General features: G+C 38.3%; 3 protein-coding genes across 3 annotated transcripts; all 3 read right to left on the bottom strand.

The window, feature by feature from the left end:
• Window positions 1-1805: 1805 nt before the first annotated feature.
• On the bottom strand, window positions 1806-3671 carry K444DRAFT_579087 (glycoside hydrolase family 76 protein). The gene is made up of 3 exons (XM_024877643.1): window positions 3330-3671; window positions 2578-3281; window positions 1806-2529 (listed from the first exon to the last, which is right to left on the bottom strand). Exons 1-3 carry the CDS (start codon window positions 3421-3423, stop codon window positions 1954-1956), a joined length of 1374 nt encoding a protein of 457 aa, XP_024744362.1. The 5' UTR covers window positions 3424-3671; the 3' UTR covers window positions 1806-1953.
• A 1443-nt stretch (window positions 3672-5114) lies between these two features.
• K444DRAFT_690141 (uncharacterized protein) lies at window positions 5115-5675 on the bottom strand (the record flags this gene model as incomplete). Its single annotated transcript, XM_024887760.1, has 2 exons — window positions 5422-5675; window positions 5115-5370 (listed from the first exon to the last, which is right to left on the bottom strand). The coding sequence occupies exons 1-2, from the start codon at window positions 5622-5624 to the stop codon at window positions 5115-5117; spliced, it is 459 nt and encodes a 152-aa protein (XP_024744361.1). The 5' UTR covers window positions 5625-5675.
• Window positions 5676-5768: 93 nt separating this feature from the next.
• Window positions 5769-5924, bottom strand: K444DRAFT_483958 (uncharacterized protein; the record flags this gene model as incomplete). The annotated part of the gene is made up of 1 exon (XM_024873064.1): window positions 5769-5924. A coding segment is annotated over one exon (156 nt), but the record flags the coding sequence as incomplete, so codon positions are not given.
• Between the last annotated feature and the right edge of the window lie 6000 nt (window positions 5925-11924).

Here is an 11924-nt window from a genome sequence, read left to right as displayed (position 1 = left end):
AGAGAGCGAATTGAAATAACTATAATAAGTACTAGTAATATAGGAAGAGGCTAAGAAAGAGAGCCAGGATTAAGTAAATTAATAATAGTAGCTCTATACCGGAAAATAGATAAGTTAAAATATATATAGTTAGTATACTTATTAAAAAGAGAAATATTATTACTATTATAAATAGAGTAAAAAATAATATTAGTAAAATACTTAACCTAATAGATAGTATAGCAAGTATATCCTTAAGCTCGAATACTATAAGTATAAGCTAGAATAGCTAGTTACTACTAGATTTGCGGTAGTTAGGGGCTTAAGCTAATATAGTCTATAGGAACTTGAACTTGACCCTAAAGTAAAGCTTAGCTAAAGCTAAAATTAGAATTAATTTAAGGAATTATCCTTAAATAAATATATTTATTAGTTATTACTATTTTAACTTAGTAATACTTATATTAAGGGTAAAGTAGTATTTAAAGATATAAAAGAAGGAAAGATTAAGGCAGGGTAAGGAGGTTTTTTTATATTTATAAAGCAGGTATATAAGATATTTAAATTCGCCTATTTACTTATATAATTTATATTTAATATACTAAATTTTGGGAATATAAGTAAAGGAAATATATTCGGAATTTATTATAAATTATTATATTATTTTAGATAAACTAAATTAAGAAGATATTTCTATTTCTTAATATATATATCCCGAGATAAAAATATAGTACCTCCGTTTACTATATTTTGAGCCTATAGTAAATAAAGGTACTATATTTTATATACTACAAGTTCTATATTTTAAAGGTAATAAAGGAGTATTATATAATAAATTACTATATTAAATAATATAAAAGGCTTTTAATTATTATTCAAATATCGGAGGTTATACTTACTAGCTAATATCGCAATTTAATTATAAATTAGAAAGTAGTCTATTATATTAAAATAAGAATTTTCTGGCAAATTACTCTAGTTATAAAGTTACGGGATCTGGAGTAAGCAGGGTTAATAATTTAAAATAATTAAAACCTAATATCTCTAGTTCTACTAGTGGTTAAGAGGAAATATGTATTGCTACAAGCCTATAAGACCCTAATTTTTTTTGGACTAATTACGATATAACCAAATTTGTCTGGAAACGATAACGATAACGACGACGCCATTTAGAGAATATAATGCGTGTATTAGTGTGCCAATATATATTAATCTGTATATATTGGTGTATACAAAGTAATATATACGGGCACCTGCTACCGCCTGCTGATTTCGGCTAGTGTGGCCCCCATCGACACCCCAAATCGACACCGGGGGGGGGGTCGTTTTAGTCTTTCCCAACAAAAGGAGAGAGTGGAACCAACCCACCATCAGATATTTTCTCGTGGGTACCACTAGGCAATACCGAACCTTCGCTGCACCACAAAGTCTCAATTCCCGAATCCATCTCAATAACAAAACGCCCCAAAAGCAATGAAAGAATTGCCGAATTCCAGCGAGTGCAAAAAATGTCGGTGGTCCTGCAAGGCACAGCTCAAACGGCTTTGGCCTGTCGGCAGCAACCTCCGAACCCCACTTATCAGCCCTATTATACCCCAGGATCTCACCCTCTTTCAGCCCCGTCGCCGTGTGTACGTAGTACCGTGTGAATTTATCAAGTTACGTCTCCCCGCACCGCTCTCATCAAGGAAGATATCTCCGAGATAAGCACACCGAGGCTTCTTTCTTCCCAAGCTCGTGAAAATCCTTTTCAAGTTCAATTTTGCCCACATCTAAGAGATCTAGATGGCAAGGCGAGACGAACTCATCACTCCTCGGCGAGGGGGCTCGAACAAAGTGTGTATATTTGTAGAATGTTGATCATGAAGTAAAATACAGATGCACCCACCGAACGCCCGCTGTAGATGTGATATATACAACAACAAAGACAGAATATACAAGGAAAGCTGCGCAGGAAGGGGGAAGTTTCCTAATTCACGTGCCAGTAACCATAAAAAGTACCCCTCCAAGGACACCCGCCAGCCACAGCGTCGTCAGAATCCCCGCTCCCGCCCTATCCGCCCCTGTCGCAGGTGCAATAACCGTTGCGCTCTCATCACTGCTCCCGCTCCCCGCCGCCGCATTACCCACGCTCGTGCCTCCAGTAGAGTTCGTGACCAGCTCCGGCGCCTGCGTAATCAGATTACTCTGTATAACACTCAGGGCACTCATCTGCTGCCCCAGCCCATAATTTCCATCATACGTGGAATTGTCGGTCCAATGTTCGCCGCAGGTTGTTCCGTCTGTGCCGCCTGAACATTGGAGCGCGGCGGCTTTGGCGGAGGAGGCGAGGAGAGGGAGGGAGTAGGAAGATGTGAAGGGCGCGATTTTGGTAGTTGCGGACATCCACCGTGAAAGGTAGGCTTTGAAGGATTGTTGGTCGGTGTCGCAGTTTCCGACTGTGTTTACTTGCTCGCAGGCTTCTTCGTACATGATGCCGTTTTGGAAGAAGATGTTGGTGTTGTTGAGGAGGCCCTGGACGCGTTCCTTCCATAGTGAGGAGCCGTTTGTCTAGGGTTTGTGTTAGAAAGTAGGGAGGGGGAGGGAAGAGTGACGTACGTAGTTGTACATCATTGCTGCGCCGAAAAGGTAGATGCCTTGATTGTAGGAGAACTGCAGCTTGTCGATGCTCGTACAGTTCGTTGTGTCTGAAGTCCCGTCATACACGGAATAATCATCGCTCATCAACCCGACCCCTTCGACCCAATCCCACGTTTTCTCCGCCCAGTCAGCATAGCTGGAGTTTCCTGTGTATCGGGCCAGCCGAGCTGCGATGTTGAAGAGACACCCGTTGGCGATCGAGTTTTTGTAGTCGTAGCCTGTGTTGAATGTGAAGATCTGCCAGCGTAGACCTCCTTCACATGTACTAGTATCCCACCTCCCAACCATGTCGTTGAAGACTGCTTGCGCGAGAGCCAGCCATTGCGGCTGGTCTGAGGGTGGATTCGGATAGTTCACCTCGGCCGCGGTCATCGCTGTCATTCCCCAAAATCCCTGATCATCGTTTCCTTCTGTCTTAGTCTGGTTGGTGGGCATGAAGTCCTCGTTCGTACCAACTTGGGAAAGGATGGCTGCTGTAACGCTAGGATTGTATGATGTGTCATTTGTGTAATACCAGTACTCGACCATCGTGCCAAAGCAAGCGCCAGCTTCCCACCAGTAGTATGGTGATGGAAGATTTCCTGGGTTGTCTCCCGTGTGGTTTCCGGTATAGTAGCTCATCATTCCAAACGCAACTGTCGCGGCGGCGTTTTTGATCGAGTCTACCGTCGGTCAGAAACGATTTCGAGCCCACGAGATTCATCGCTTGCCTGTTGAAGTGAGGTCCAAATCAATCGCACCAACAATCCCACCCCACGAAGCACATATCGCAGCCCCATAGGCCAGCGCTCTTCGTCCCCTCATTCTCTGCCTCTCAATCCCAAACTCTCCCGTTCAAACAATCTTCGAGTACTCAAGTCTCGAATCGAAGTCCGTATCTCAACCGATATCAGGAACAACAGTGATAGTAACAACTATAACTGCAGCAAGTACTGTACCTTCCAAAACTTCCAAGACCTCTCAACCGGAACTCAAAAGTACGGAAAATAAGGAAAGGGAATCACCCACCCATCGAAATCTCCCATCTGATACACCAGCCCGCTCCACCTACCTAACCACGGGAAACGGCAAACAACGGCTGCCCCCACCAGCGCCAGCCCGATTTCCCATCTCAAACACCGTACCGAAATAGAAAGAAAGACCTACCCGCTCCATCCCGTTGGCTGGATCCCTTTCTCTGACCAAGAAAAAAATACCCGTCGAGGACTTTTTACGAAGAAGAGTGGAGTGTTCCCCACAAGATGGGAAAGCTTCGACGCTGCTTCGTAACACGGTACGTCATCACGTACACAGCCCAATCTTTGAGACTGTGACTACGGCCTGGGGATGAAACGGGTGCTGATGGGAGAGGAGGAGGGTATAAGATGAGCCAAGTTCCATCGCGTGCTTGGCGGCGGCGGTAGCATTGCTTGTTCGGACTACGTGGTTGCTTGTGTTGAGTTGGTTTGGAGGATGGAGGCTGGAACGAATAGGGCCCGAAGAGGTGGGTCGCTTGATTAAGGGACCCGACGTTCTGCCGAAAATATATCACGTGAAGGTAAGGAAAAGGGGTCGGCGGTGCCAGGAAAAAGTAAAACGACACCCCCCCAGGTGTCGATTAGGCATACCGATGGATTTTAGAGTTTTAATAATGCTAATTAGTTGCTTGTGCTTACTTAAGCCTTTTTCTCCAATCAGATTTCTTAATATAGGTATAAGTTTATATCTAAGAGCTCTAGTTCTGGGGCGTGGGATAAGCGAGTCGATTATTGTGTACTGTACGAGGCAAATAAGTTCCAAGTGCTTAATCGCTAAATTTTCAGGCTCTCTTAAGGCCTGAAAAATTTCAACATATCTTATCTGCTTTAAACTTTCTTAAATTTACTAATTATTATATAATAAAAACATTATATTCTATTAGCTTATAGCTAGACCTTTTATAACATGAAACAATATTAAAATTATACTAATTCTTTATATTGTAAATTGAACTTAAAGGAAAGTTGGATTTTTTGGTGTACCTGTAATTTAAGTTGTCTGGCCCCTAATCGACACCCCGGGGGGTGGGGGGCGTTTTACTTTCTCCCCTGCGCTCCGCACATTCACATCGACAGCGCACGTTGCGAGAAGAACCTCGACCACTTCTTTATACGCAGACTCCGACGCGCCCCCACAAAGGAGTTACCCCACGAATATTTCGCTTGTCTGGAGGTATGTGTTCAGCGACAAGTTGACGGACAGTTGCGGCATCTCCATTTTTGGCGGCATTGTAGGGGCATGAGGTATTAAGCCATCGCTCTTTGTCACTACCAATGCTATCCCATTGATCTAAAAGACCAAGGACTGGTTCCTGCTAGTAGCAGCTGCCTCAATCACACCGACAGTAACTTTGATGGTAACAGCTCGATGGAGTAGTTGAACCACTTTATAACTTATAAACCTATTAGAAGCTACCTCTTTAAGGGTCTCTTCAGTGATCTTAACCTCGTTACCGTGCCGGTTAAGGAGTAGCGCCATTAACTCTTGCTCCAGTTCCTAGCTGCTGCTATAACCATCTCCTCAGTAATCTTGACTTCGTTGCCGCGCCGGTCGAGGAGCAGCGCCATTAACTTTTTAGCACTATATCGGTTCCTAGCTACTGCTATAACTACCTTCTTAGTAATCTTGATCTCATTGCCGCGCCGGTTCAGGAGCAACGCCATCAACTTTTTGCTACTATATCGGTTCCCAGCTGCTGCTATAACTACCTCCTCAGTAATTTTGACCTCGTCACTATACTAGTCGAGGAGTAGCGCTATCACCTCCCGGCCCCTTCTCCCGTACCCAGCTGCCTCTTTAAGCACCTCTTCAGTGATCTTGACTTCGTCGGCGCGCTGGTCGAGGAGCAGCGCCATCACCTCCTTGACATTGTCCCTGTTCTTAACTGTCGCTATGACCACCTCTTTTGTAATCGGGACATTGCCATTTTTCAGGCCTAGTAAAAGTGTCATTAGTCCTTCACTAAATGACCCTGCAACCTGGGCCATGTCTTCTTCTGCGATCTGGATGTTGTCTCTTATTCGATTTGTTAGACTTGTTATCATCTCTCGCTTCCTTACATTGGAATGGTCTTGATATATGTAGGATAACCCAGGGTTATCTATGCTGCTCGGCGTATTTTGGTGGTCCATCCCTTGATATATGTAGGTTGATGCTAGGTTGGCTATGCTGTTTAGCGTATCTTGATGGTCCATCCCTTGTACACGCTTTCTTGTCTGTATCACTTGCAAAAACAGATCCTCTGCCTTCGTCCACTGCTGTTGACTCTGGTATATCAACGCGAGGCTATCTATGCCTGCTAGGGTGTGGGGATTCCCCTTCCCAAATGCTCTCTCGCAGCCGTCTATTGCTTCTTGGAGCCTTTTCCCGATCCGAGCTTCTCACGGCCAGGACCAGGGAAGGCACAAAGTCACATGTGGGCTGCAATTATATGAGAGGACATGGATTAGCAAACTAAATCTCTGACATTGGAAAGACTAGTAATGTTCTGACAATTGTTAGTCGTAGCTCTTGTAAATACTGAAGAAATCGAAGCGTTAAAACGACTCAATTCGAGTTGTCCAACTCCAGCGGTGGATGCATTTGTGAAGAGTTCTGCCAGATCGTTCCGTATACTATCAACGGTAACCTGACCGCAGTTTAGAGTGCTGTAAGCGACGTCCAGTGCCTCGTACGCTTGGGCGTGTCAACCCCACCGTAATCCCAATTTAGGTTGCCACTGCTGCCACTACCATCTCGGCTCAACCCCCACCCCAATCCCAATTTAGGTTGGCACTGCTGCTAACCCGATAACAGCACAAAGGTCTTCCGAACTGCGTCTACCTCAGTAAACGCACCTCACTTCATCACACTCGTGTGACCAGCAACCTCCTCCACTGGGCGGTCTGGCTTCTATCTACGCATATATACATATCTGTCGACAGAAGTGCTCTGTTTCTGACTTTGGTATAAGGCTCTGACTCGGCGACCAACTATCCTCCTGTGTCTGCGCTCCCTAGATACCTGGTGGGCTACGACCACAATGAAGCCATGTTGCAACTCCGCTGGCCACAGCAACCGTAATTCCACAACCCCTCTGGTCCTCACAGGGAAAACCTTCCCAACAACCTTCTCTCTCGTCCAAACCGCCCCTTCCATACTCCCGTAACTCCAAAACCACGAAATCTCTCCAAGTCCCTCTGCCTCTCCCGTTTTATCTGCCTCTGCAATTTCCCGATCACGAGCAAATCCTTATATCTCTGCTTAGGATCCTTATTCAACACCTCCCCAGTATCTCCTGCTCCGCTCGACACCAAGAAATACATAAATAGTATAAATAATAAGCCGCCAACACCAGCCAACGGCCATAGCACCCGTAGTCTCCGCAAATCTTCGGCGTTTATAGGGAATAAATTAACAGAAGCCTTACTACTATACCCAATAACCTTTATATAACAAAAACAATTATTTACCTATCTAACTTGAAGCTAGATAATCGTCCCGATTAAGACAAAGGCAAATGAAGAGTTCTTAATAATAATCTAATTCCAAAGCTTTTATATAGATTTGATCCGAGAATAAAGAAGATAGTTTAAAGAGAAACTAAGGAACTAATATAAGGTAATAATTATCTATACCAAATACCGGTACCCGAACCCAAGAGTTACTAAGTTAAAATAGGAGAGAAAGAATACGGGAAGATATAAACCTACTATTACAAAGGCAATTAAGTAAAAGAGAAATTACTATAAGCTCTTAGTATATCTGAATAAGAATAATCTTTTAGGGAATCTTTTCGTAATTAAGGAAGTAATATTAATTAATTTTATCGGGCGGAAAATAATATTTATTTCTATTATAGGTGTAATACTAGGCTAATCCGCAATATTAGAAGAAGGAAATAGAATTAAGAATCCGGTTTGGCTGCTTTAAATAGTATTTCAGGCCATATCTCTATAAAATTAGAGAGAGGGAAAAAGATCTAGGATCTAAGAATAGTTACTAAGAGTTTTATAGAGCTATAGAATTACTTCTACTATATCTAATAAAGAGTTAAATACCCTAATATCTCTACTAAGCTTGACTAGTAGTATATAGTAGGAAAGTATTAAAATAATAGTAATTATATATAATATTTAATTATCTATTTTCAGAACCCAAGTGCGGGTATATACTATAGAGAGAGTACCTAGTATACCTAGAATAGTAATTCATATTTCTATCTTAAATCAAGATCGATTTGCTATTATATTTCGACTTACTTAAAGAATTACCTTAATATTTGTATTACTAAGGTTTATTTCGGGCCGTTTTAATAATTACTTAAAGCCTATCGGGGGTAGATATCTCTAGCCAATTTCTTTATAAGCCATCTATATAACCGTAATAGTATAACGGCTGGTATTACATGATTGGTTTCAGCTAAAGGGGTTGGTTTTAGCTAAGGTTCCAAGCTATAGTTCAAACCAAGCTCGCTTCTAAAGCTCGGCGTTTCAGTGGTCTTAGCCATTCCTACTTATCCACTGCCACACCTCACTCCTGTCCTCCTTAGCTTTAAATCCTTAAGATATTGGAATTATTAATCTTTGAGCCTCGTTCCATTGCTCTATTCCTGCCGTTACAAATAGCTTCTAGAAAAGATATTCGGAGATTATTTATAAATAATTCCAGGCTATTAGGCAATTATAACTTATGGCTAATTCCCTTAGCTTTATTAAGGAGGCAATAATTAACCTCTTGGCAAATTAATATGTACTATATACTATTAATTAGATCTCCTAAAAGACGGGTTATAACCTGGATCGAGTTCCGAACGGATAGAGGTGGAAAGTAAAAGCGGCCAATTAGCATAACGGCCGGTATTACCCAGAGCACTAATCGAGAAAGGGTATCTTGAGTACTCTAGAGCTGGGAGCCCGTACCAGCGTATTATTTATAACCGATATAATCGAGGAGAAGTGGTCTCTGCAGGTCTAGACCTGAGAGCCAGGTGAGGTGGATCTGAGAAAAATTTGCGGAGGTGACGATCGCTATACAAGTATCGAAGTTACGAGCCCAATCTCACTAGTCTGTGCGTACAGAGCATTTTTCAGGCAGATTCAGGCATCGCGAATTCGCTTATAGGCTTGCCAAAACCAAAGTCTACGAAATCACTTAATGATTATAAGACGATAACAAATAATTACGACTTGATGTCTGGCGCCTGAAAAGTAAAGTAACTAAAGTATGATTTCATTAATTAATTCTTAAGAATTTAAAGGTTTGAAATTTTGAAATATTACTAAAATGCCCTGAACGCACAGACTAGTGAGACTGGGCTCGTTAGTGCCCGGACCTGAAAATGCGTTGCCCATTGTGGGAACGGGATGATAGATTGGCAATTATAGTAAACAAAATTATGATCAGTTCTCATGAGGTTAAGGAGAACGTGAATGGGTTGAGAGAGGAAATTAAGTTAGGAGAGAGCGCTTCTGTATTTGAAGCCCCTTAAGAAGCTTCGAGGTCTTGCATCTTTCATCTTGCAAAAACAACGTGCAGGAAAAGAAATTTAGGGTGGAGAAACCCAACGAATATTTTGAGTTGGAATTGGAATAAGTCTGGGAGTGGTGGTTATATTTACGGTCAGGCTTTCAAAATGTAAGGCTGTCGAACCGCAGAGGGCTTCGCGCTGTGGCTGCTGGGCGGTTTTACCACATCTCAATTCAGTGAGTCGGGAAGACTTTCTTGTACTTTGACTCCTCCGGTGCCTCCACCGCTTTGCACTGAATTCGCGCCCTCGCCGCGGGAGCCGAATTTTGCTCTATTCCCAACGCCAGCGTTGGTGTGGGGTAGCGGACTTAGTCATATGAGCAGTTCCGGGCCGCAGGGAACTGTAGGCAGTAGGACTGGGTAATATAATCAGTTCCCGGTTCTAGGGAACGGGTAGGTAGCATTACCTCGGTAGTCGAGCGCAATTTTTTTTTTCGTCGTTCCAAGGTCGGTTAGTAAGCTCGCCGCTTCTACTCAGGCGCTAATCACCCTCGGCTCACCCTCTCCTCGCCCAGCTTACCTGAGTAACCTGAGTAACCTGAGCAGCCCCTGAATAGCCCCTGAGCAGTACCCACTTCTCACTCATATATTTAATCTCTAATTAGGCTAGATATAGACTAGGGCCTTTTATTTTTATTTTTGTCAAGTTTTGGCAATAATTTCTAGAGAGCCCAAATAAGCTCCTAAGGATCTCAAACTAGATTCTTATAAAAATAGATCTATATTATATTATAGGTAATTACTTATAATAATAAAATATAAAAATCTTATTTAAGAAAAGAGATTTGCTATTATTTTCTATAAATTCTCTTTCTATTTCTATTTATAACCTGAATTTCTTTTTTCTAATTTAATTACTAAACTATTTCTAATTTTATTATTTTAGATAATATTATATATTTTATATTACTTTATTTCTTTTTATTTCTTTATTTTACTTTTATTATTATATAATTCTTTATAATATTAAAATATAAATTACCTAAAAATTATTTTAAGAAAGCCCGTAAAAATAGCTCTAAGAAATAAAAATACTTTTATTACTAGAAAAGAAATTAAGAAAATACTCTAATTATATACTTTAAAAAAGTATTACTATTATAATTCCCAAATATCTAGTATCTGAGATATCTGGCCAGATGCCTTCTAAATACACGTAATATAACTACTTTACTAAAGAAATATACTTGAAATATATTAGAAATATTTAGAAGACTAAGTTCTTTCGGAACTAGTATATTATAGAATATATATATTTCCTTATAGCCTCCTATATTCTAGTTTTCTCTTTTTTAGCTTTAAATCATTTTTATAAGAGATTTTTTATTTTGCTTTTTAAATCCTAAATATTATACTTATAATAGTATTTAAAGCTTACTTTTTTTAATTCTATAAAGAATTTCAAATAAACTAATTTAGTACTATTAGAAATATAGGTATTACTAAAATAACGGAACTTTAGAATTACAAGTAATAAATTCTAGAATAATAAAAGCAAAAAGCTTTGGAATTTTTAGAGAAATCAGGTATTTATTTATAAATATATATTAGTAATATATTAGAAATTCTTTTAAAAATCCCGAAAAATAAAGAACCTTATATAAAGGCTATTTTTTAATTAAGTTCTAGAATAATAAATACCTATTATTCTTAAGCCCTATTTTATAACCTTATAGGCCTTATATATATACTAGTAGTAAAACTATTAGAAAGAATATAAAAAAGAAAAAGTATAATAAATTAATTTCCTAGAATATTATATAATCCGGAATAATATTAACTTCTTTTAAGGCTTCTATTAGTTTAGGTTATTCTATTAATAGCTCTTTCCAAATCAAATACTCTATTAATATTTCTAGAAAGTTTTTAAATAAATTTATAAAAAAAGAGGCTTTTTCTTTTATTAAAAAGCTTCTATATATTAATTAGCTTATTATTACTAAAAAAAACTATATAAATGGGCTAAGGAAGCTAATTATTTACTTTTAGATATTAATTTAATTATTACTAGCTACTAAAAAAATCTTAAAAAAATTATTTTATATAAAATAAATTATAAAGATATTAAAAGTCTTTTCGAGAATACTAAACTTTATAATACTAAATTCGAGAATAATATTAAATATTATATAGCTATAGTAAATCGGTTTATAATAGCTTTAGTTACTTCTATTTCATTTATTTTTATTATTTCTATAATTTTAACTATTTCGAACTTCTTTTTAAAGAATTCCGAATTATTTCTTATTTATTCTTATCTAAAATCCCCTATATCTTATATTTCTTTTAGAAATACTAGAATTACTAAATTTCCAGATTTAATTCTTTTTATTAAAGATTATACTATTTTTAATAACTAGCTAGTTTAGATTAAAAATAAGCTATAAAAAATACTAATTTATATTTTTTAAAGAATCTTAAAATTATTTATATTTCTAGTAAATTTATAAATAATATTCTTACCCTAACTAACTCTTATATAAATAAAAATAATTTAAATTAGTATTATTAATTCTTAAAGCTATATTTCTATTTAAAAGAACTATATTCTAACTCTAATAAAATATAGAATATTTATTATAACTTTAATAAGCTTTAAATATATTTTAATTAAATATTTCAGGAGTTTTATACTTTTTTTTTATAATTATTTATAAAAGATAATATTAGTTTTTAAGATATTAAATATAAACTAAATAAAAAGCTTTTATTAAAGCTTTAGAAATTAGTATATATATATATTATAATAATTATTCTATTAATACTATTTGCTTTATTTA

Source organism: Hyaloscypha bicolor (assembly GCF_002865645.1).
Source record: "Hyaloscypha bicolor E unplaced genomic scaffold K444scaffold_10, whole genome shotgun sequence".
Taxonomy (NCBI): Eukaryota; Fungi; Ascomycota; class Leotiomycetes; order Helotiales; family Hyaloscyphaceae; genus Hyaloscypha; species Hyaloscypha bicolor.
Note: the sequence above shows the minus strand (reverse complement) of the source record. Positions and strands in the feature narration are given on the sequence as shown.